Source organism: Lepidothrix coronata, unplaced genomic scaffold (genome assembly GCF_001604755.1).
Source record: "Lepidothrix coronata isolate B3197 unplaced genomic scaffold, Lepidothrix_coronata-1.0 Scaffold106, whole genome shotgun sequence".
Classification (NCBI taxonomy): domain Eukaryota; kingdom Metazoa; phylum Chordata; class Aves; order Passeriformes; family Pipridae; genus Lepidothrix; species Lepidothrix coronata.
In genome coordinates, this window is record NW_016690286.1 from 1,185,964 (window position 1) to 1,208,853 (window position 22,890).

The 22,890-nt window shown below is 44.3% G+C and overlaps 1 protein-coding gene across 1 annotated transcript; it reads right to left on the reverse strand.

Moving 5' to 3' along the window:
- Positions 1-19,610: 19,610 nt before the first annotated feature.
- SP8 (Sp8 transcription factor) lies at positions 19,611-22,324 on the reverse strand. Its single transcript, XM_017823843.1, has 2 exons — positions 22,126-22,324; positions 19,611-21,089 (listed from the first exon to the last, which is right to left on the reverse strand). The coding sequence occupies exons 1-2, from the start codon at positions 22,144-22,146 to the stop codon at positions 19,611-19,613; spliced, it is 1,500 nt and encodes a 499-aa protein (XP_017679332.1). The 5' UTR covers positions 22,147-22,324.
- Between the last annotated feature and the right edge of the window lie 566 nt (positions 22,325-22,890).

Here is a 22,890-nt window from a genome sequence, read left to right on the forward strand (position 1 = left end):
TTCCACTTCACCGGGGAATGTACCAGGACTGTTCTTGTGTTTCCTATTGCTGTTACCCAACATTGAAAATCATTTGTCACACCAGATTTGCTTGGCAGGCACATGTACAGCTGTTGTTCAACTTCCATTCTTTCCTGCCTTCTCCAAGGAAAAGCACAAAAAACCTGTGATTTTTCATTGCAAATCCCTCAGAAAAGATAAATCTTGTTGTCTTGCATAAAAATGTACAGAGTTCCCTAATAATACACAAGGAAAGGAAAAAGACAAAGACAGAGGGGTGATTTGATCCAGTGTAGATACTCTAGATGGAAACTCTAGCTTGTACCCTTGCTACAATGCAAGTACAGAATGGGTAACAACTGGTTCTCAAGTTTCCTATGTTACCCCACTGTACACAGCTATGTTAGGTTATTACCTTGGCTGCTTGTTTAGAAATTTGTTTGTCTAATATTCTGTAGTGCAAATGTAAAGTCTTTCTGCAAGTTCCATGCTTACTTCAGTTTGAAAATAGCTTTCCTGAGTTTGTTTTTCCTTTTGGTTTTTAAATGCTCATATTTTAAAATTCTGAGCTTTCTTTTAATCCTTAGTTTCTACGTTATTGTAATTTTGTGTTTAAGGTTGCCGATGTATAATTTGTCTTACACAACCAGGAAATGTTTCCCAAAATGGCAGTTCTTTACTGTCTTTCCAGCCCTCTACCAATGTCCTTGAATGGAGAGACATTACAGCCATCCTCATAAAAGCAAACCAAAGCCTGAGATATCGTTATGAACTGATGAAACTAAGTGCTCAGGAATTTTTTTTAAACCACCATAGACCTTGTTGGAGCCTGTTAACTGCCATTTTAATACAAGTAGGTATTTCACTACCTTCTTTCGCAGTAGTATTCTTTGATGTTTCAGAATTTATCTGAACACATCCACTATCCTGTGACAGTACAATAGTTCAAATAAGTCTTGGGTATAAATCATATTGTACAAACTCTTAACTCTTTTTTTTTCCCCTGAATACTTAGGGAGGATTTCTGAGCATTTGGGGATTTTTATTTGAACTAAGACAGGTATTTAAATCTTAAAAATACAGTTGAACCAATACATGTCAAAAGCCTTTAAGATTCAGCAAAAGCTGGTAAAACCAATACAGAGGAACAGACAGTCATCCATTTCTTTTGCATCAAGACGCTTTAGTTAACACCCTGAGAGCCAGATTTTTGGCCCAAGGATTTCTGACAATCATATGAACAGGTGTTACAGAGAGCAAGGTGTGCATTATCATGTGTCCCAACTATGATACTTGAAAGACTGCTCCTGGGTGGACAGCCCAGTTCTAGTCAAGATACTTAAGCCCTAAATTCCCACAGAGTAGCACTTTATTCATAGTTTCTGATGACACACAGGCCTATGTGTACTTCTTATATTTTACAAGAGAGTCTAAACAAAAAAAAAAAATTACTGTGGCTTTCAGTGAGATAGGTTGTTACCCCTAAGAATATTTTTAGAAGTAAATGGGTAATAAAACACCATTTTAATACATCTTCTGCTGTTGGTCTAAAGTTTCTCTTTCAGCACATACATAGTGTAAAAAAACACAACTGTTTCTCCAACACGCAACTAAGCTGAAGAACAGGAGTATGGGATTAGCACCAGATTCTAGTCCTCCTGCAGAAAAGGTAGAATAATTCTCAGTAGAGAACTACCTGTATTTTATCCTGCACTCCTAGCAATTTTACTACACAGTATAGACTTAGATTTTCTGGAAGGAAAAAGATTTGTGGATGTTCCTCTAAGAAGTTTTTGTTTCACAAAATTTGACCCAAGGTCACAGAGAGTCATGCTGCTCAAAGCTAAACTGAGGTTTGCAGGATGAATGAATCCTGTCACAATATTGCAGGAAAAAATACCCTCGTAACACAACTGGAGGTAGTGGTCTCTTTGACTTGTTTGTTGTCTGTGTAGGTATGGCCAAAACCCGATGAAAGTATGTATATATACTACTCCCCCAGGAGAAATATTTAATTCAGTAGTGTTTCTTGAGATGTCTGGACCTGTCTAAATAGGAAAATTTACCATCTTAACTATACCGCTGTAATTCCCCATGGGGATGGAAGGAATAAGTGTATCCATGAAGGCAGTTATACTTCTGGCAGTAAATTTCTCTGGGTAGACAAACCCTTCAGGTTTTGCCTGTAACAGGAAATTTCAGACCTGATATTCATAAGATATAATTGATGAAGTGGCAGCACTGAGACAACACAGCTGCTTAACCTTAGGGGAAAGAGCAAGGGGGCCTGTTTGTTACTTCACAGTATGTTCCATCATATAAAGGACTAATAGCACCTTGTTTGGTATTGCTTTGTGCCCTCTCAGTGCTCTGTAGACCTCAATTTTATATGGATCAGACACTGACTTTTTGAATCAAACTCAACTGATTTGGCTTGTTAGACTCAACTTCATGAAGTAGCCTGTGTTCTTCCCATCCGTGTGGTAGAAGGGTGCTGTCAATTAAATACCAGATGTTGCCAGTAGAGAGTTATCAGGTGAGAGAGGCATTATACTAAGATACTGAATATGTGCAACCTACTTAGTAAAGCAGACTCACAAAAGCACACTGTGTCCTTAGTCAATGACAGACATGGTACACAGAGATGCTTTGCAGACTCGAAGAGATAGATCCTATCAGTCTTAATTTGCCTAAATTTGCATATCCAAAGCTGCCTTTCAGGGGCTTCCAAACTCATTTCACTTCTTGCCTGCTCATGAAGACACATTATAACTTCTCTTATTTTTCTTCAGATGGAGAAACAGCCTCTCACCTTTGCCCAGAAGTTGATCACTTACCAACCATCACCAGCAACGAGCACAGTTATTCTTGTTGTTGTTACCAATGAAAAAATAATAAGAATTCACCAGCAGCAATGGCAAGACATGAAGCATATTTTAATTTAGTAAATGCACAAACACTGCCATAAAACATCAGTAGCTTGAGGTCTTCTTTGGAAATGAGCTGTCAGAAGGGGAATCAAAATAAAAAAGAGCAGTTAGTATCAAAAGGGCGTTGTCTGACCTGGTGGTTTCACAATTTTTTTTCGTGGTACATAAGTCCTATTTAGGACCAGGAGTCTTTTAACCTGGTGAGTATTTTTGCTCACATGTGGTGGTGTGAGAGGGCAGCCAAATTAATTTCTTTCTTTTCGTAATATGCTTCAAGTGCTTAAGGAATGTCATCAAGTCCTCTATCCATCCTACATGTCATCCCTTAAACTAAAAAAAAAAGAAAGAGCCAAAATATAAAAACCCCAAAGACTTCCACATGTCAAAATGCCCTCACTCTGTCAGAGACAAAGTAAGAGAAATGTCCAGGATTTCAGTTTTTCCCATGATGCCAATATTCAGCTCCACATAAAGTGGAGAATAAATACATATTTATTCTCAGAGAATAAATACATATTTTTTACATTGAGTTGAATATGAATGTGGCTGTGGACAATTTTTCAGCTTTTCACTCAAGTGCTTATTCCCTCTTTTCCTCCTCCGTAAAACATGCAACTGAGCAGACTCTGTTAGAACTAACAGTGACAGATATGATTAATTAGCTGCATAATCTTAAATTGTTGTTCTAGTTTTTATGTTAATTTTTGTAAGAGGAGGCTTAAATCATTAAACTTTACTCTTGGGGCTAAGGTCTGTAGTGATGGACCTGATTTGGAAGCTCAAATTAGCAAATTAAAATCTGTAAAATAGTTTGTTCCAGTTTCACACCGCAGCTTGGCTTAATTAAAATTTAAGTTAATATTTAGTCCTTTAACCATTTTCAGTCCCTATTTAAACTGCTACAGGTCATCGTTAGAGATTTGTGTTCTGCTCCTGAATTGTCTATCCCTGGATACACCAAATGTTTGCATTCCGTACTTCAGTTTCTCTTTGTGTAAATCTGTATTACCGCTAACTACTTCTAACTTTAAAGTACCTTCAGACCAAGTGTGAAGACTTCTAGAAAGTGTAGTACTAAAAGCAAGACCTAACAGCTGGCAACAGCAGTGGTCCCTGGCTGACAGTAACAGTGGGGCTGAAACAACAAGACACCATTTACATCAGGAAAAGAACAGGCCAAGAAGACTTTCTGCATAAAAGAAGATCCATGGATTCAAGTTTTGAAATCCTCCTTTTTCAGATGAGCTTGGACAAATCTAAAATTATTCACTAACTCATAGGTGTGAGCGAGGTGACTCTTGACTTCTTCTGGAGACAGTCACCAAGCATAAGCCTTCCTGAACCGAAGGGCTGGAAGAGACCCAAGAAGAGCACCCTGTACATCCTCAGGGCATGATCACCTACACCGGTGTCATTCATGAAAAATACTTGTTCAAATAGCTCTTTAAGATTTCCAGTGCTGACCATTTCTAACTATCAGCAATTTCTGCTTCACTCTTCTTGTTGAAAGGGCTGTTTTGTGCCCTGATATCTAACCTAAATCACCTTTGCTGTTCATTGTCATTGTTTTCTGCTGGACATTTTCCAGCTGGCACACGCCCTTCCTGAAGTCTTTTGCCCAAAGCCAAGTAGCATACTCCAGCTGAGGCATTCACAGTGCTGAGCAGAGCAGAAGGATTATTTGCCATGTTTTGTAATCTGTGTTCCTGATTAGTGTATGTCAGGAGGGTGTTTCGTAACAGCATGAATCTCTTGACTTGTATCAAGATTTAATTTAACCATAAACTCATACCTTCTTTTCCATAAAAATACCACCAAGTCAGTCATTGTGGTTAGCCCACAGCCTGTACTTGTGCAACTGGTCACACCCCGCTGAGTTTAGTTCCTAGAACATGTCCTTATTGAATATCACCCTATTTTTTCAGACAATTTATCCAGTTAGTCAAGGTAATTTTGAATTCTAATCCTGTCCTCCAGCATCCAGTCTTTCTCAACTTGACAGTTTCTGGAAATTTAATAGGCATGCTCTTTTCCCCATCTAGGTCATTAATGAAAATATTGAATATAACACAACCAGGGCAAACTCTTGCAGAATTCCTTTTATGCATCTGTTAGCATAAAGGATTTGTGGCAATGCAATCAGTAAAAGTTAGTAGGCAGATGCATTTAACTGTTAAATTATCTCTTCTTCTAAGTCAGCACACCTGGACTTGAATGCAAACAATTCAAGTTCAAACTGTATGGCTTAAAAATCCAAATATGATTGCATCTGTTCTTATCTGAGTGGTCTGTTTCAGGAGAGACCCATTTTAAAGCTCATTATAGCTAATGAATGACTCCTATAAATTTCAATGGGCTTGGAAAAAAGGCTAGACGTGATCCTCCACTGACATGAAAATAAAGTTCTGCAGAAGTCAGCATTTGATTTTAAAAATATTTCGGTTAATTAAATTAATGAGTCAGCAAAACTGGCTAAAAATTGATTTTTCTCAAACTTTGTATTTTCACCAAATGATCAAGGAAGAAATCAAACATATTTCAAATTTATTACACAAACATCTAAGAGTAAATGAATAACCCACTCAAATTTAATTACCAAAAAAATATCTCAGCATGGGATGATGGTGGGCCTCACTGGCACAGATCCACGAGTTCAGAGTCAGTCTCTTCTAGCTCTCACAGGGTTTGAAATGTTAAATACAGATTACAGTGTCCTACAGCCTCCATCAGTCAAATAATTTTGCAATTGTGTACCTAGATTCAGAGACAGTAAACTCACTGTAGGAGACTGCTGTGATTACCTCCAAAATATGCACGAGGGAGTACCTTAAACTAATTTGTGCCTAGACTACATTTTATTTCCTTTATAAAATAAAAGTGGTTAAAGAGTTAACACTAGCAAGAGTTTTACTGTAGCTTTTTTGATGAGTCCAGAAATTGATTGTTTTAATTCCAATGGCTAGTTATCCTCTCAGTTAAAGTTTTGCAGCCTGGGGTCTAAACTTGGCTCGTTTCAGCCAAGCTTGCACACAGTGAAACTCAAAGGATCACAAAAGCCTTTCCCTTTTATATTTCTGTTTTCCATACAATTACTTCAGGTGTAACCCTTTATCTCCTCTTTCACAAGGTAGAAGTCTCCTTATAGTCTTTTTTATCCAGCTCCCAGTTGTGGATCTTCACTAAATACCCCTTATTTTTTCCTGCATCATCATTCAATCATATTTCACCAGAGTCCTCTTCGAGTGCTATTGCTAGATTGCAAGATGAGTAAAACATGCAATCTATGTATCTTGAACAAGGCAGGGATTTTTAAAATAGGTTCATTTCAAATGAAGGTGGTGAAACCCTGGAAGAGGTTGCCCAGACAAGTTGTGGATGCCCCATGCCTGGAAGTGTTCAAGGCCAGGTTGGATGGGTCTTTGAACAACGTGGTCTAGTGAAGGTCCTGTCCTACCAATGACAAGAGGGTTGGAACTGGATGATCTTTGGGGTTCCTTCCAACCGAAATTCTATGATTCTATGAATTACCACTAGTGTCTGCAACATTCAAATTGAAGTCCTCTGCCCTTACACATTGGAGACAGGCATCACTACAGTTTCTTAAGACTTATCTTCTACTGTTTGGACCACCTTTACAGATTCTTTCAAGTCAGCTGCCCTTTTCTTTCTTGCCAAATTCTGGCATCTATTTCTGCACCTAATCTTCCACAGTGCCCTAAGTGTGCACTGCTCTTTGCATTTAGTGACAAAGACCTGTTGCTTTCTATTTTTGTCATCTTGTTCACACCAGGATATCAGCAAGAGAGTAGTCACTGCTGAGTGTAGGGCAACCCAGTAGAGATACTGGGCAGGAGACTGTCCCATAAAAACTTGGAGTTGTTGCAAAACACAAATTGCAAACCAGACTGTTCTTTCAAGAGGGAAATGGAAGGGAGGATGGAAGAGAGGAAAAGGAAGACTATTGATAGACAGGTTCAAATCACATCTCTGAAAAGACAGATTGTGTTTGTTAAAGATAAGCTTATTTCATCTTTGTATTTTTTACATCTAAACTTATAAATTTCATTATAATGTATTTTGCTTGACAGTAACATTTATCTTTCTCTGAATTTCAGTTACCTTGATTGTCCTCTTCAGAGTGCCTTACGTGTCAGGTCTTCTGTTCATCCATCATTTTGCTATGGGAATTGTTCCTTTTCTGTGGGTGCAGGCTGAGAATGTCGGATGATTTTGGCTGCTTCTTAGCAGAGTGCTGAATACTTTTTCTTGCGTAACACAGTTTAGTAATTTGGTGGTCTACCTGGAAATATCTCATTTGTAGTTTGAAATCTGGAAAAGCTCAAACCATGTAACAGTTGGGAACCTTCAGCTGGGACAGTCACTTACTTACCCTGGAAGTAGATATTGCTGTTCACTTGGGCCCTCCACCCTCTTGCTCTTGTTTTGACTTGTTCCAGGTGCTTTAGGAAGCAAACTGTGAATATGCCCATAGAAAAGGTGCTTGGATTTTTTGCAAATCCTCAAACAGACACTTGCTGCAATAGTGTTACTTCCACATGAGCTTTGCCGGAGAAGGGTAGTCTAGCCTATCATCCTATAAAAGTTTACTACTTATCTTTTAGTAGACAGGACCTGACCACCCAGCAGAAGACCTGCAATGCTGGCTGAAATTTTTATACACTTTTCCCATGCTAATAATAAACCTAATTGGCATTACTGGAAAGACCTCTTTTTTTGGTCAAAAACATAGGAAAAAAAGTCAATATATTGTTGTAGATTTCACTTGATTTTTAGCTAGATGCTTCAGCACCTCTTTTTTAGATTTACTTTCAGGAAGTAAACATTGACACTTTTAGCTGGGAAGAACTGTGAAAATATAAAAACCTGAAAATAGTTTTGCAAATACAGCAAAATAAGGCTTGTCTTTTTATAAAAATTATCAGGTTATTTAGTAAGTTCATAAGTTAGTAAAGACAGTTTGCTTAATTTACATTCATTTTCATTACAACAGAGTGGGAAACAACCCATTTCAGTGAAAAGGCAACATTTCATATTTTTTGAGGCAAACCAACTGAGATTTGATAGTTGCCATTCAGTCTAGGAGAGGAAGGCTTCCCAAGGCAACCATGCTGGAGTGATAATTGCCTCTGTCAGAATTGTATTACAGGCATATTTAACAATTATACAACGAGTATTTGTGACTGAGACTTCTATCCCTCCCTCAGCATGTCACATAGTTGGCTAAGGAGAGACACTTTGTGCCTGGAGGCATGACTGCAGTGCCTTTCTGGCCTCCAGCGCCACCCTGGTGCCTGCTCTCACCTGCTGCGTAGTCTCATTCACCATCACCCCACTCTCCTGTTCTAACCAACCCTCTGTTCAGATTTATTGTGAAGGTCTTAACTCCCTGTATCAGTAGTGTTCCATAGACATGAGATTTTATATGTTTAGATATATAACTTTCCTGTTAAACTTTGAAAGTACCCTGGGTATTCTTGTAGTTTATTTGAACTGTGGTATAACTTATGCACATTTCCACTTCTCTTCCACATAAATGCATACTTCATGCTGCTGCATTAAGTCTTTCAGTCTTGGAAGAGAGATCAGAGCTGCTCTTTACACAGTGGGAAAGAGTTTCTTTTAAACAGTCCTAAATCCATCCTAAATATACTGCTTTCCACTACTGCTATAGTCCAGTGATACAGAATATCTTCACAATGGAGGTTTTGTACTCCCAACTTCCTACAGGGAGGAGAGTAACTGGTCCTTGTGGCAGGTTTTGCACTATGTGAGATGCTTTCCCATCAGTTAAAAGGGAAATCTAAGGTCCTGTCTGCTCAGGGAAAATCACTGACTTAGCTTCATCAAACAAAAAGTATTCCAAAATTATTCCACATGCAGAAAACTAGGTTGTAAGGCAGTACATTTTAAGAAAAGTAATCTGAAATTCAGTAACTTCAGTTTCCAAGCCTTTTTGTAGCAGTTTCTGAGTTAAACAGTTTTTTGCTAATTAATTAGTTTATAAGTCTGAGATAAGTGTTCTCAATTCCCTTCTGAATTTCACTTATTAGAGTAATTCATCCTACAACCTCAGTTACAGAGATCAGCTTTATGTAACAGGAAACATACTCACCAAATGTAAATGCAGCATTGCATCATATCACTAGAGACTGCCTCAAGAAAACAGCCAATCGCTAGTGATATCAGGAACATATTCTTCTATTAGTCAAAAAAAGGAAAAAATGATTCTGAGTTCATTAAATAATGCTTACAAGTATGCACATATGAAGTTAAATTTGTTTGTAGTTTGAAGTGATTTCTTATGGAAACAATTCTCATATGATCAAACCACCAGTCTGCCTCTGTACCTCTCCTCACAAGATCTCTTATATCTGTTGGCTGGTTTGAGGGGCAATTATCTTCCTAAAAATTAAGAAAATAGGTAGCTAGGTAGTGGAGTTTATTACTATATTCCAATTAAAGAGAAGGCCAATCTCAAGTCATGTTACTCATTAGAGTATCTATCCAGCCCAGCAGTTTTTGTTACGGTTCCCATTGCAGAAGAAGCTTTCATCAACATTTGTATCTCAGTTAAGATACAGATCTCTTTGTTGTTTGGCACGAATCCAGGAGAAACCACATATCATTTGATCTCTGGAGCAAATGCTTAGGATTGTCAGTGTGCATTTAGCAATTAAACAGCACTCGGGGACAACATCACTGAAATTCTTCTCTCTTCTTGGCTTGGGCATCTCTGCTCTGACTACTTGGAAGTCCTACCTTGTTGGATCCCAGGCAAGTGATGAGTCACAGGAAAGGGAGATATGCTGTGTCCTTCCTCTCATCATTCATTAGAAGCAGTTTTCTGTACGTTGTGTGGGGAGTTAAATCCCAGTTGTTTATGTGGGGAATCGTCAAAGCACCTCAACAAGGTCAAGCTCACAGGGGACCTGGCAGGTTAAAACACCAAAGTGGTCATACAGATCCTGAGAGCATGTATGGAGATCCACACATAATCATGTAGGGACCTGTAAAGTAAGGTGTTTGCTGGTTTTGGCAGCAGCCAAGTGTCTATGGTCTATTTCCTATTGCTATTGTCTTCATTAGGTTTTATTTTGCTTTTGGATTTGGTTTTTTTTCAAAAAGGAGGGAATAGGCAAAGTACTTTCCCTCCTGTATTATCTCTCTGGAAACGTAGGTTATGCCTCAGAGATCAGAAAATGCCAAACTAGAGAAACCCACGCTGGCAGTGGAAGGATGACTGCAAGATCAGCCTTGAGATCTGCCCATAATCAAGACCCTTGTTTCTCTTGTGTGCTTATGTCCTCAAGCACATTATCATGTGCATAAATATTATGAAGGCATAGCATTCATAATAATTGACTTTTCAGCTCAGTCTTCACGCAGGTAAAGCCCCAATAAAATCAGTGTTTGATGAGAATGAAAATTTGTCCAACACAGACTAAACAGAGATTTTATCAGAGGAGTTATTGCAGTCAGGCTAGAGATGACAGCTTACAAAAAGAGTAAGGGAGGGATACCAGGTTTAGTGAGATCATGATGACTGCTACTAACAGGGAAGATGTGGCTAAATTATGTGCCAAAAATGTATTTAGTAGATGCAGCTATTCCCTTCTCATATCTTCTGTGCATGTAGACACAAAATAAATTATATGGAAGTATTTGTAGTAGAACTTTCTTGAGTTAAGCCTGACTTCACAAGTGCATTTTCCTCTTCTACCAAATGACAAAATCCACACATGTAATTTTAAATATATGGCAGCAGGTAAAATGTGTGCTCAGCCAACAATCAGTAAATACAATTCATCAATCATTTTACAAAAGGCTGAATTTTTTTTCTTTCATATTTAGCTATTGGACCTCTCGCTCCTTTACATGAAGAGAAGTGCTGACGTGCATGTCTTCTTGAGGTTTTGGGGATTTTTTAAACTCCCCTCAGGTCTCCCACGAGCATTTTGATAGCAAGTCAGCAATTATGGTATGAAAGAAAGATGTCCTTCTACTACCAAATTAAAAAACCAAAACAAAACAGAAAAATACTACCAGATGAAAAGAAGACTTGTTAATTAAGACCATCAACCATGGGGGTTTTTCCTGCATTTCATCTTTTATTAAGGTTCAATTGGAAGATATTGAAAGTAAGTAGTCTGTCCTGTATAATGTATATTATCTCTATCAGGCAACATGGTTTCTCCTTTTGTCTGCAACAATGTTATATATTATTACTGACAACAGGATATCATTGCCTACTGTATATTTAAGAACAAACAATCCTGAGGCAAGAGGAGGAAGATTTTTTGATCTGTATTTCAACTTGGCTGTATAAGTAAAAAGGTTTTTACAACCCACTCTCTGATATGCCATGATGCTGAACAGACTGTGCCATGGAATATTTCCCTCACATTAGGCAAAAGGGTAGAGATGTGGAAGCTTAGCACCTTGGCTAATAATTAGAAGTCCATCATCTTTCTTACCTGACTCAGTCAGAAAAAACTTCATATCTGTCACAGCAAGTGAAGATTAGCAGAGCCTGACATGAATGCTAACCAGGTTGTGATTTAACGTCTATAAAACATTACGAACTCCTACATACCATGTTTCGTGTAACTGAACTCATGTTTGGGTACACAGTAGCTCTCCAGAACAGAAACAAGATCCACAGCATGATTTTGACATCAAATAAGCCTTTTTCATTTATGAGCAGAAACAGGTCAAACTGAATTTTTGTGTCTCTGTGTCACGAAGGGAGAAGGATTAGGCAGAACTACAAACAAATATATTGCACATACTTTTTCAAGAATGTCCTCTTTGAGAGCAATTTTTTTAAATAAAGATATGCTGCTTGCATAAGTTTTCAATTCATTCATTCTTCTAAAAATTCTGTGCTTGGCAAAATGGGAGGTAAATTTAGCCTGCAGCTGTTCCCACAGGCTGTTGAGTTTAATTGAAAGTAGATGTGATCCAGTGTCAAAATGGGCATTCAAACAGAAGCCTGCTGGAAATCTTGGGCTTGGTGCATGAGACTGATAAACTCCCTAGCTGTTGGGCAAGGGCTGTGTTACTTTGTGTGTGACTGACATCAGTGCTCTGGAGGGAGGAAGTTCTGCTCTGGGCACCTCTACAAGATGAGACCTGTGTTTGTCCTAACACAGAAGATGGCTGTACAGAATTAGCAGTGTGCTGCTGCATTCAGCATAGTAAGGAATTGAAAAACGTATTTGGCAAATGTTTTTCCCGTTTGGCTTTGTCTTTTCATGTGTGTATGGATAAGCAAATTAAGCCCCATTCTTAGTGTAGTAATGATTGGACTATGCAAAGCAAAGCAAACACTCGCAGCAGATTGGGAGTGATATTAGCTCTTCCTGACATTTCAGGTAACAACTTCCTACCAGTTAGGGATTTCCTCCATGAGACAGCCTGTTTGCATGGCCTACTTAAAATCCACACCAAATCTATCATTCTTTGCTGTTCAGCAATTCCACTTTACAGGTTATTTATCTATTTGGAGAAAGCAGATATTGCCACAGACAAATAATTATGGCTTGCCTGCTTTTACCCTGATGGAAGCGAGGAGCACAGGACTCACCTGGCAACTCTGAGAAGGCAATTGGGGGGGGTGGGGGTGGTAATGTTTTTGCAATAGGTAAGATTTGCAAGGATAGGCAGCATCCTCACAGCAGGCCGATTAGTTTAATGGAGAAGAATGGATTCACTGGTCTTCAGGTATGAGCACGAAAAAAAAAAACAAAATAAACAAAAAAAAAGGTCCCCTCTGAAGACTGGAGGAGACAATTGAGGGGTTAAAAAATGCGAGAGCTGTGTAAGGAGGAATATCGGTGAAGAAGGGAAAGCCCCTGCAGTTCTGCGCATTAAAACTTCCTCCTAGTAGTTCCAAATCGGACGGCCTGCTCCTTGCAATCGGAGACAGGGAAGCAGCCCACGATAGTACTTTGACACTTCATTTGCAAACTGAAGGGGTTTGCCTTGCCGGCCACCTTTCCTTTGAGAGTACACCTTTGGTAGATGTGCCCATTCCGCTGCATTGTCCTCAGGTCGTTCCGACCCCCAAGCCCCGCAACCCCAAACCCCGGTAGCCGCTGCCGATGCTTCCCGCAGGGCCGCAGCTTGCCCGGCTCCCCCGTTAGCCCTTTCCAAACTGGGTGCCAACGGTGTTGTAAGAATTTAATAACATGCTATAACTTTGGATTAAAAAAAAAAATAAAAGCTTTCTAAGAAGACTCAGGAGCAGCGTTAATTAAATGTGAAGAAACTTTAATTGTCAGGAACACACTTTCTGCCTTTTGCAAGCACAAGTCAGTGAACGGAACACCTGAACTACCTGAGAAGCTAAGTTCAGAAAATATAGGAAAGTACTTTCAAACGTTTTCTCGGGACTGAATTTTCTCCAATATAACTAGAGGGGAGGGGGGAAAAGCAACTTGGCGTTAAACATGAATGAGTTTAGCAACTCAGCCAAAAGCCCTCGTCACCCTGTCACCTCCCCCTCCCAGCAGCTTTCAAAGAAGTCGGGGATGAAACACTTAAAATAAATCCCAAATCCTGCCCTAGTGGCTGCTTTCGCATTTCCAGCACCTCTTCATCTGCGACGACGATATCGGTCTGTCCCGGCAGGAACCTCCGGCCTCCCCATCGCCCAGCCGCCAGGTCGATGCTCGGCAGAGCGTAAGGGGCTGCAGGCACCTCCTCCATCTCAGTTATTTCCAGGCGATTTCACGGATTTTTTTTTTTTCCCGTAAAGGTGGGACGCTGCATCTCTGACCGCAGAAGGGACTTCCCGACCGTTTGCTCTGTAAATAAATAAGCCCACCCTCCTAAAGAGCATCGCGGAGTGTCACCTGGGGGGAAGAAGAGCAAGGAGAGAGGAGAGGATAGGAGAGTTCTTCTTTAGGGAGAGAGAATTGACTGTGATTTGAAGTGAAACACCCCGAGTTTGAAGGACACACTGGAACTCGGTGCGACCACCTGTGTGATGACGACAGAGGCGGCCGGGACCCTCCGGGTCAACCCTCACGCAGGTCAGCCACGAAGCTCTGTGTAGCCTGAGAGAGTTCCCACTCTGCTCATCGCCCAGGCAGTCCCGGCTGTTCAGTTCAGTCCCCCCGCGGGGGACCAGCCGCCGACGGGGCGCACACACCGGGTGGCGCTGCGAGCCCGCGGCAGGACCGGCCGCGCCGCCCCCGCACTCCCGTGTGTGTGTGTGTGTCTGTGTCCGAGTCGGGGCAGAAGAAGGGAACAGGAGGGATGGAAAGGCAGCTCCCCTCTCCTGAAAGAAGCACCAGTGCAGGAACGTGAAGCAACTCCAGCAGAGGTGCAGAGCCTCCTGCCCAGCAGCAACTGGGATGTGCGAGTGGCCGGCTTTACTGACAGCGGGAGCCTCGCTTGTAAGGTGTGAGGCAGCTGAAAGGTGCGCCGAGGGTATAGGCACACACTTACGCATCCTCCTATCTCAAGGAATGAGGACAGGCGTAAAGAGAAGGCAATAATAATAATATTTTTTTAGAAGTATTCTTTTCCTCGTCCCCGCAAAAGATATTTGCACAGCTTGACATCTCCCCAGAAGAAAAAACTGTTCAAAAGAAGCCCCCCGCCCCACCATCTCTCTTTCCGTAACCAGAGACGAACGCCCAAAAACCTCCGTTCTCCATCCCCGACCCATAGGGCTATCCCGGGGCCCCGGCCGGGAGAGAGGGCTATCCCCAGCACTGCCGCCCTGGGGCCGCCGACACTTCATCTGAGAAAGCGCTGGAGTTCCGTGTCTGCTTTTTGCACTTTGCAGAGCAATATCACTCAACCTGAAGCAGAAATCTCCAATTGCCAAGACCGAGATTGCTCCCCAGGAGGTGGGTCCATTATCCAGCCCCTTACTGGGCCTTGAAGGTGGTTATAAATACGCTTCTTGGAAAATTGTGCACTGTTCAAGGAGTAATATGGGATCCCAGTTTGTGTCGAAATCCACAAGTGTAAAAGGAAATTACTCTGTATTTAGAGTGCCCCACTAAAGCTCCTATGTACTATTGCTTGCCATTATTCCTTATTTCCCTAATCCCTTTTTTTTTAAAAAAAAGTGAATAATTCCAAGAGGCAGTTAAAAAACCACAGAATTGGAAACACAGTAACTGTACTAAATGGCGCAGTTTTTCCTCAATGTACACCTTCCTTATGTGCAATAATTTCTTCATACACTTAAGCACAAGATGGCCAGTTTGCTTAAAATGATGCCACACACGCATTAGTTGAAAAATTGGTGTTCCCCCCCTCTATTTTTTAAAACGAATATTGCAAAATGTGCATGGAACTGATAAGGAATTTATAAAATATCTGTAGGATAAAGCAATATGTAATAGAGTGAGCTGAGAAAGCAGACCACAACTTGTCCTAAGAAGCACAAGGTTATTCTGATACAGCAAAAGAGTTTTGTCCTTTAATCATAAATCTGGTGAAAGCACGAGTAACAACACACCTAATTTGTTCCACCTTTCCCCAGCTCTTTCTTCCTGAAACTAAACTAAAGATCGCTTCACAGAATGTAACTGAAGTGTGGCAGATTTTGGCAAGTGCATACTTACTTACTACCATTTGTACTGAAGGATTTGTTGGACTGCATCGAGTATACTTACTCTGCCGATTTTACAGCTGTGAAGGTGTTGACGGCAGGATTAGCCATCACATCCACAAATAAAGCACTTGAGATTTCATTTCTTGTTTTCTGCTTTCACATTCCTAGACTGGAATTGAGGAGAAGTTAACAGCCTTTGATCACTGTTTAATTTCCTCCGGCACAGGCTGAAGGTAGCGGGTAAGGCACTACAGCAGTCAGAAATGGTGTTTTAAATCACTTCAGCTCCACACATCTTCTATCACTGCTCTGTTGAAAATTTAAACTGGAAAATGACACTGAAAAGCCGAATAATGGGTAAAGCAGGACACGAAATTCGATAGACATTGCTACGAGTTTGAAGGGAAGCGACTTAAAAGGTCAGAGAGCAAACGGGAATGGCCACAATCATCTGAAGGCAGTTGGAAGGTAAGCTGATGGACACTGGTTTGACCTGTAGGTCAGCGAACTAGTTTAACTCTACCTTGATCTGCACAACGCAGAGACAAGTTCCCGGCTCCTATCAAACAACTCAATGCCCTTATCTGGAAGGGTTTAGTAAGAGTAAATCCACTACAAAGAGGAGCTATTCAGCCTTCAAGTGCTGGGTTTTGCTGTTTAAAGAAAGGAAAAAGATGTGTGTTCACACAGCCCGGATCCAAACTGGCAGCTTCCAAACGGCAGAAGCACATGTTCATTCCTGAGAGAAGGCTGCATTTTGTCTGTGCTTCTATCCCACTGCCAGACTGACCCGAGACAGAGTAACCAGTGCCCTAAACAAACCATAAAGTTCCCGGATAGCAGCATTTTGACAGCGCTCTCTTTTCAGCGGGATATCAGAGAAGCAGTATTAAAAGTTATCCACTGCTCCATTATCCTTTTTATTGGTGTTCAGCCCATTCGATCAGGACTAAAACCTCCAGGTAACATAACCACTACCTCTGACTCCCACTGGGGAAATCAGGTGCTGTTAGCCACTTCATTTACGTGGCATTAAAAAAAAAAAAATCAGAGCAAACTGTTGCATTGATTCAGTAGGAAACTTTGCAGACCTCTGATGGTTGTACTTGTAATGAAAAAAAATCAAAACGCAGCTCAGAAAAAGTCAATCAGAACAGCTCTTGTTTCCAGTGGATGTTAACAGCCCCTTGTAACTCCCACACCATGCAGAGGACCAAAATCTTGACTGCATCTGGAGTTGATTTGTCTGTGCTTTTTGCTCTGCAGTTTAATACCTGCTGTTTATGTTACTACTAACAACATGTTCTACATATATGATCTACAAAGACCTTTCTGCTGTGCAAATTCCATGCTCTATCCCTGATAGTGCATCACTGACAGTGAGCATTGCCTGTCTGTGTAACCCAAGAGGCCAAATTTCCAAATAAGAACTATGCATCCTCCACATGCCTCCTGCCTCTCAAAAAAAAAAAAAAAAAAAAAAAAGTGTTGAGAGAAAGTGTTAGCAGATTGAGGGTTTGGTGAGGGTTTGGGGTTTGTTGGGGGTTTTTTTGGTGGTGGTTTTTGGTTGGTTTGGGATTTTGGTTTTGTTTTGGGTTTTTTGTTTTTCCTACAAAATGCTAAGTAAATGCTACCAGTACAAAAGACACTCGCAATAGTGTTTTTATTTTTGTTCCAGTACAAAAGACACTCGCAATAGTGTTTTTATTTTTGTTCCAGTATAAAAGACACTCGCAATAGTGTTTTTATTTTTGTTCAGGGACAGCTTGTGGAAAAGATTTAAAGGACACAGCAAGGGCAGCGGTGCTGGACTGGTTGGCTGGCGACATACTCCAGCTCCAGAAATTGCCCAGATTCCCAGTCCGGCAGAAAAAACACTCCCAAAGGAGAAGGGAGTTTTCACACACAGCCGCGAAGTTTCTCACCCCTGAGACCTGCAGAAGTTAGCGCTACCTACAGCAATTAGCATTGTTCCTAGCCACAGCCACCTGACCCAAAAACAAAAGCGGAGGACCACTTTTTATTTTGTCTTTTAAAGAAATAATGACCCTCAGTATTTCAATATTAAATCCTTTCACAATGACTCTGACGCGACGTAAAAAATAATTCCAAGGAGGAGACATATGCAAAGCAGCTCTTCAAATACACTGGGCTTTGTAAGAGGCACTGTACTATTAGTCTGATAAAAATAATTATAAAAAAAAAGTCTTTCATTTAGTTTCCTCTACCAGTGCTTCGTAAAAGGCATGAAAGAGAGCACAAACTTATTCATTTTAATGTCTCAAAGTTGCTCTCATTGGTGCTACAATTTACATTCGTTGTATTTTCACTTTTCTGTGGAGCTCTAGGGAACGACTCATGCCCTATGAGTTCAAAGTAAATCGTTGATTGTCATGATGGACTTACAAAGAAGAAAAACAATTGTCTGACCTAAGGTAGAATGTTCTTCTGGAGTTTATTAATACCATTTAAAATATTACAGATAAAAATCAATTACATTTCATGCATTTAAAATGCAAATCTAAAATGTTCCAGCGAAGGGCTTTTCATTTCAATGTGAAATATCCAAATTATTTCAACATTACAATGAGACAATTAGTTTGCAGCATTGCAAACTGCTAATGTAGTATCAGGAGTGTTTATTAACATTTATCAATATTATTTTCAGGAAATACACATAGGCCAACGTTAGTTCAGTTTCACTTGGACAGTTTATTTAATACATGGGTCGTGGCAAACCCAGTTTATGAAATATAGGAGAACTCTCACCATAACTATACCTGAACTGCCAGCAAATGCAAATAAGTACATGCTCCATTAAATTAAATGTCATTCAACATTTATCAAATATTGTTTGCTTAATTACAGTTGTATGCCTACCTAAATTAATATTCAAGCAAAACCTATATCCTGAAGTGTGATTTGATATACGCTTCAAGGAACGAGTCCAGTAAAAGAATGCAGTGAACCAGGACTGCAAAAAGAATGTTTTTTTGTGACAGGAAAAGAAATAAAAAATAATAAAAAAAAATAAAAATAAAAAAAGCTCAAGTGTACTTCAATATATTTTCAAATATTTACTGGAAGTAATTTACAAGAAAAATACTATACAAAATCGTCTCCTGGACAACTGCACCTCACACCGATACATTGGTGGAGTTTTATTTAATTGTTAGCTAATCTAGAACGATTCCCCAGTGGTACAAACCTATAGGTTCAGACATATTTTACAAATATTTTATTTTCCTATTCCCCCCCAGCCTCCCTTTTTGGCATTGGAAATACATCTTTGCTTGAAACCCACGATGCTTTCTTCATTTGTCTGGAGTTTAAAAAAAAATATACGACTTTCAACCTAATTATTTTCAACGTATTTCGCGATTCCTGCTCAAACGAGAATTATACAAATGCGCTGGCAAACGCAGTGAAATTTGGACTCAGGGAGATAAACGATTCTCTAAAATTGAAAAAAAATAAGGGGGAACGGGAAATCAGCACGCTGCCGCTCCAGCCCCGAGGAGCAGACGGGCTTCGAGCAGTTAACGAGGCGAGGGCAGGTCTGAGTCTCAGCTCGGGGTAAGGACGGCGGCTGACTGCGCTGCCGTCGGAGGCCCCGCCGCGGGGCAGCCCCGGCCCGCACGCCCGCCCCGCCGGGGCGCCGCGGCTGTATCGGCTCTAATGGCTGAGGGAGAGGGGACGGGCCGGTTTCCAGCGGGAAAGCGAGAGGGAACGAGAAGGATGGGGGGGGGTCCTCTCTAAAAGCAACACGAGGCGGGGGCGTCTCAAGGCGAAGGGGAAGGGAGGCGGCGGCTCGGCCGCCCCACAGCGGGTCGCGGCTCCCTCCCCTTGCCCAAACGCTCCCCTGCCCCCGTCGCGGGGGTTGCGCGGCCCGGCCGCACCGCCCGGCCCGGGCGGGGCTCTGGACGGGCAGCGGAGCGGCCACGAGGCTGAGAGCGGTTCTTGCGGAGCCGCGGCGGCTACTTACGTGTCCGCGTCCCCGCCGCAGGGCTGCGCGCCCGGGGGCGCTGCGCGGCCGGGAGGGCGGCGGGCCGAGGGGCGCGACGGCCCCGCGCCTCCGCCCGTCACTCCAGGCCGTTGCGGTGGCCGGGCTCGGGGGGCGGCAGCAGCTCCGGGGAGTGACAGGGCGGGCTGCCGGCCGCGCTGTGCTCGCTGTCGGTGTCGCTGCCCTTCTTACCGCCGGGGCCGGGACCACCGCCGGGGCCGCCGCCGCCGGGGCCCCCGGCGCCTCCAGGGCCGCTATGGGTCTTGACGTGTTTGCTGAGGTGGTCGCTGCGCATGAAGCGCTTGTTGCAGACGGGGCAGGCGAAGCGCTTCTCGCCCGTGTGGGTCCGCAGGTGCCGCTGCAGCTCGTCGGAGCGGGTGAAGCGCTTGCCGCAGAAGAGCCAGTTGCAGACGAAGGGCCGCTCGCCCGTGTGCCAGCGCAGGTGCGCCTTCAGGTGCGAGGTTTTGCCATAGACCTTTCCGCAGCCGGGGATGTGGCAGCTGTGCAGCCCCTTGCGGCGCAGGCTGGCCCCCGCCGGCCCCAGCCGCTCGGCCTCCTGGCAGTTGGGGCAGTCGCAGGTGGCGCGTCCCGAGTAGCGGCGGGCGGAGGAGCGCGGCGAGGCGGCCAGCGGCGCGGCGGGGCCGCCGCCCAGCATGGAGCCCCCGGCGCCGGCCAGCGGCGAGGGGGCCGAGTCCGGGTAGGAGCCGGGCAGCACCGGCTTAAATCCATCCATGAGGTGCTGCCCGGCGGGGCTGAGGAGGTGCGGGGAGGCGCCGCTACTGAAGGCCGAGTGGCCCAGGCCAGAGTAATCCGAGTTGTAGCCGCCCAGCGGCGAGTGGAGCGAGGTCTGGAGTCCGCCGGCCGCCGGGTGCAGCGAGCCGGGCAGCGCGGCCGCCCCGTTGGGGCTCTGCACGTCGATCCAGCCGGCGCCCACGTCCCACCAGCTGGAGGCGCCCGCCGAGCCCACCTCGCCGGCACCGAGCCCCGGGTGCGACGGCTTGAACCAGGACTCGTAGGGGTGCGCCATGCCCACCCGCGGGTAGATGCCCTGCAGCCCCTCCACCGACGTGTGCACCTTGGAGATGAAGACGGGCTGGTGCGCCGCCGCCTCCTGTCCCGTCGCCCCTCCGCCGCCGCCTCCGCCGCCGCCGCCGCCGCCGGCGCTGCTCGGCGCTTGGAAGACGGAGTAGTCGTTGGCGAAGGGCGAGCTGGCGGCCGCCGCGCTGCTGGAGGTGAGAGAGAAGGCGCTGGAGCCCGGCGAGCCGCCGCAGCTGAACGAGTCCGAGACCAGGGCGGCCGCCGCTGCCGCTGCCGCCGCCGCCGCCGCTGAGGAGCCGTTTCGCGCCGCGCCCGCCACGCCGAAGCCCGGGAGGCCGGAGCCCACGGCGCCGCAGCTACTCGCCGAGGCCGAAGAGGAGGAGCGTTTCCAGGGGTGAAAGCCTTTGCCGAAGGAGGACGCGCTGTCCGAGAGGGCGGACGGCGAGGGGCTGGGGCTGCCGATCTTGTTGCAGGTCGCAGCGAGCATGGCCAGAGGCGTGGAGCCTACCCGCGGTTCCTCCTGCGAGCACAGAGGGGAGAGGGCCGCCCCACCGCGTCAGGATCGGAGCGGCCCCGCCGCCCCGCGCCCCGCGTCCCGCGCCCGGCACCGCTCCGCCGCCCGGCCCCGCTTCGCTCCGCCGGCCCCGGCCGCAAAGTTTCCCGACTCCCGCGGGAGGATCCTTTCGCTGGGGCCGGCAACGCGGTTCTGCCTCCAAACGCCTTCCCAAGCTTTTTTTCACCATCCAACTCCCCTCCCACGGAGGAGCTCGGGAAGGGTTAAAAAAGGGGGAGAAAAAAAGAGGGGGGGGAAAGTTGCGTCTGTTACCGTAGCTTTAAAGATGCCCCCGGCACGGCGGCAGCTACGTTTCAGCCTGTTCCCTTTCCCCGGGACCTGGCCAGTCCCCGTCCCACAGGTCAGTAAGGCTGTTTTCTTAAACATAGAATTGTAGGATTATCAAATTAGTCCTTTTTTAAAAAGAACTTTCCTAAAGTCAGCCTAATTTACGTACCAACGGTAATGAAATACATATCTAAATTTAACGTATGTAAATATGTATGTATACACGAGTTGAACGTACCTGCTAGACACGGTGGGCTGTGTTATTTTAAAGGGAAACAAAAAGCCACAATCTGTTGCAAATTTAAAAAATTGCACAGGAAAAATGATAGTGCTAGGTTTGGGGGTTTTTTGTTTGTTGGTTTTGTTTTTTTTTTCTTCCAGCAGTCACAAGTAAAGAAGAAAAGCCACTTCTCCAGGGGCACAGGAACAGCACAGCCCAGGCGCTGTAGGTTGTTTCTACAAATGCCCTTAAAACCTTTTTCTGCTCACTGAAAAGTGACTCTGCCCCCTTTCCCCCTCTCACTCTTTCTTTTCTCCTAAACTCAGTTGTACTTAAGTTTCAAAAAAAAAAAAAAAAAAAGAAAGGAAAAAAAAAAAAGAGCTGAATAGAGGAGACTGATAGCCCCGGTCAAGACAGGGGTTATTTTAACCCCCTCCAATCGACAATAAAAAGAAACCAATTAAACCAGCAAGAGAAAAAAATCCTTAGACTCACCCCTAGAAGTGAAGTTGCCATCACACAAAAGTGCCCTCCTCTCAGAGGATCTTTTTTATATTGATAAATCAGAGGCAGTGTTTTTTTTAGAGGTGTGCAATACAATGATCAGTTCCGCCCATTCCACCACAATTGTAGCTCCCTCGCCGGCTTTGAAGTGCCGCTGAGCCTCCGCCAACCAATCCCCGCCACCGCCGCCTCGCTCCACGGCGTGACTGCGTGAGGTCATCAGCGCCGTCGAGCCCCTCCGTCGAGCCCCGCCGGCGCTGATGACCTCACGCAGTCGCGTCGTCGGGCGACGAGCCACAGTCCCTGTCCGCAGGGACCGCTAGCCCCGGGTCGGGCTGCTTCGTCCCTGCCGCCCCTTTCCATCACCCCTCCATGCCTGTAATCTGACAATAGGTTATATTTTCTTTTTCCGCGGAGCGGTTTATATCTAAATTTTATGTCATCATCATCATCTCAGTTTTACTATGATTATCGGCAAAGATTGGCGAGCGCGGTAGCATCCCGTTTCTTCACGGGGTCTCCCCGCCCCGCTCCTCTCTGCTTAGCCCTTCCTCTCCCGTTGTCCCATCAAGGAGGGGAAACACTTCGGGCCACTGCTCTCTGCCGTCTGCTCCCTTCTCGCCCTCGCAGACCCGCGTTTTCCGGCGTGATTCTCGGAGGTGGGGTCGCAGAAGCCGGAATCCGCCCGAGCGGCACCGGCACAATCAGGGGCTGGCTGCCGGGCGGCCCCGCCGCCTCGTCCCGGAGCACCTCGAA

Excerpts from the sequence above, each read along its gene's own strand:
- SP8 (XM_017823843.1), bottom strand. The coding sequence starts at position 22,146 with ATGGCAACTTCACTTCTAGGG. Across the intron at positions 21,090-22,125 it reads TGGCAACTTCACTTCTAGGG|GAGGAACCGCGGGTAGGCTC; the intron begins GTGAGTCTAAGG and ends CTGTGCTCGCAG.